The 1,503-nt window shown below is 62.7% G+C and overlaps 1 protein-coding gene across 1 annotated transcript in view; it reads right to left on the reverse strand.

Moving 5' to 3' along the window:
• Positions 1 to 491: 491 nt before the first annotated feature.
• Positions 492 to 1,503, reverse strand: part of MKRN3 (makorin ring finger protein 3) — a gene marked incomplete at its 3' end in the record, with an annotated part of 2,033 nt that continues 1,021 nt past the window's right edge. The window contains exon 2 of the mRNA XM_014543562.1: positions 492 to 1,501. Within this exon, the coding sequence (XP_014399048.1) occupies positions 492 to 1,501 (1,010 nt within the window). The remainder of the gene's footprint in view (positions 1,502 to 1,503) is intronic.

Genomic DNA, 1,503 nt, shown 5'->3' on the forward strand with positions numbered 1-1,503 from the left:
CAACAGCTGCTGTACATGGCAGATGGGTCTATCCACGGGCGGATAAAAACAACAGGCAACAGCGGATGGTAGAGCGTCAGCACAGAAGCAGTGAACACACTACACCACATGCCACAGATTCAAGTTGCAATCTTTTTCCCCCCCACCAGCCTCCCCGCTCCTTCCCAAGGAAGCATGTCCCCACGGGTTCTCGGAACAACAAAAATAAAAAAAAATAAATTAAAAAAATAAAAAGGAGGCTCATTCTCTCCCAGTGAAAGGAAACACTTACACAACCACAGACTGACCAGCCAAAGCGTGACAAGCTCTCGCTGACGGTGGATAAAGGGCATGCTGTCCTCTCCCACCTGCTTAGGCTCCAACTCTTGGTTGCTCGAGGCCCCAGAACCCTGCCTCTCAGGCTCAGGCTCAGGCTCCTGCTCCTCCTCCTCCTCCTGCTCCTCCTCCTCCTCCTGCTCCTCCACCTCCTCCTGCTCCTGCTCCTCCTCCTGCGCCTGCTCCTGCTCCTGCTCCTGCTCCTCCTCCACCACCACCTGCTCTCCCTGGCCCTCGGGCTCCGCATGCCTGTAAAAACAGTTCTCGCCGAACGGGCAGCAATCCCTGACTACAGCAAAATACCTGCAGGTCTTGGCGCGCATGGCCTCCTTGTACTGCCGGATCAGTTCCTGCTTCGCCGCCGGATCCTCCACCCAGAACTCACTGGGGATGACCAGGCGCGAGGAGACCCTGCACTGCGGGCAGGATTTGATCACCCTGCTCCTGAACTCCCGGGCCGTCCTCCACGTGCGGATGCACCTGAGGCAGTAGGTGTGGTTGCAGTTGGAGAGGATGCCGAAGCGGCGTTCGCCCTCGTTGGCCTTCTCGTAGACCACCTCCATGCAGATGCCGCACACTTTGTCGGCGCTGCGCTGCACGGCGAAGGACAGCTCCATGTCCTGCTGGTGGCGGTTCATGCAGGCCTGGATGTGGTCTGCCCTCTGGGCGGCGTCCGCCGGGTGCAGCGCCTGCCGCCCACACAGCTCGCATAGCTCGCCGTGGAGATACGCGCAGCTCTCCCCGCGGAAGCACTGCCCCATGGCGGCGTCGCGGCAGAGCCGCCGCTCCCTTTCCATCTCCAAGTTCTGCTGGGGAAGCTCGGGGGCGGGGAACGCCTCGCGGCCCCAGTACGGTTGCCCGGGAACAAATTCAGTGGCATTCGCCCAGCCTTGCGCACCTGCTGCCCAGCCTTGCGCACCGGCTTCCCAGCCTTGCGCACCGGCTTCCCAGCCTTGCGCACCGGCTTCCCAGCCTTGCGCACCGGCTTCCCAGCCTTGCGCACCGGCTTCCCAGCCTTGCGCACCGGCTTCCCAGCCTTGCGCACCGGCTTCCCAGCCTTGCGCACCGGCTTCCCAGCCTTGCGCACCGGCTTCCCAGCCTTGCGCACCGGCTTCCCAGCCTTGCGCACCGGCTTCCCAGCCTTGCGCACCGGCTTCCCAGCCTTGCGCACCGGCTTCCCAGCCTCCT

This window comes from Myotis brandtii, unplaced genomic scaffold (assembly GCF_000412655.1).
Source record: "Myotis brandtii unplaced genomic scaffold, ASM41265v1 scaffold329, whole genome shotgun sequence".
In the NCBI taxonomy this organism is placed as follows: domain Eukaryota; kingdom Metazoa; phylum Chordata; class Mammalia; order Chiroptera; family Vespertilionidae; genus Myotis; species Myotis brandtii.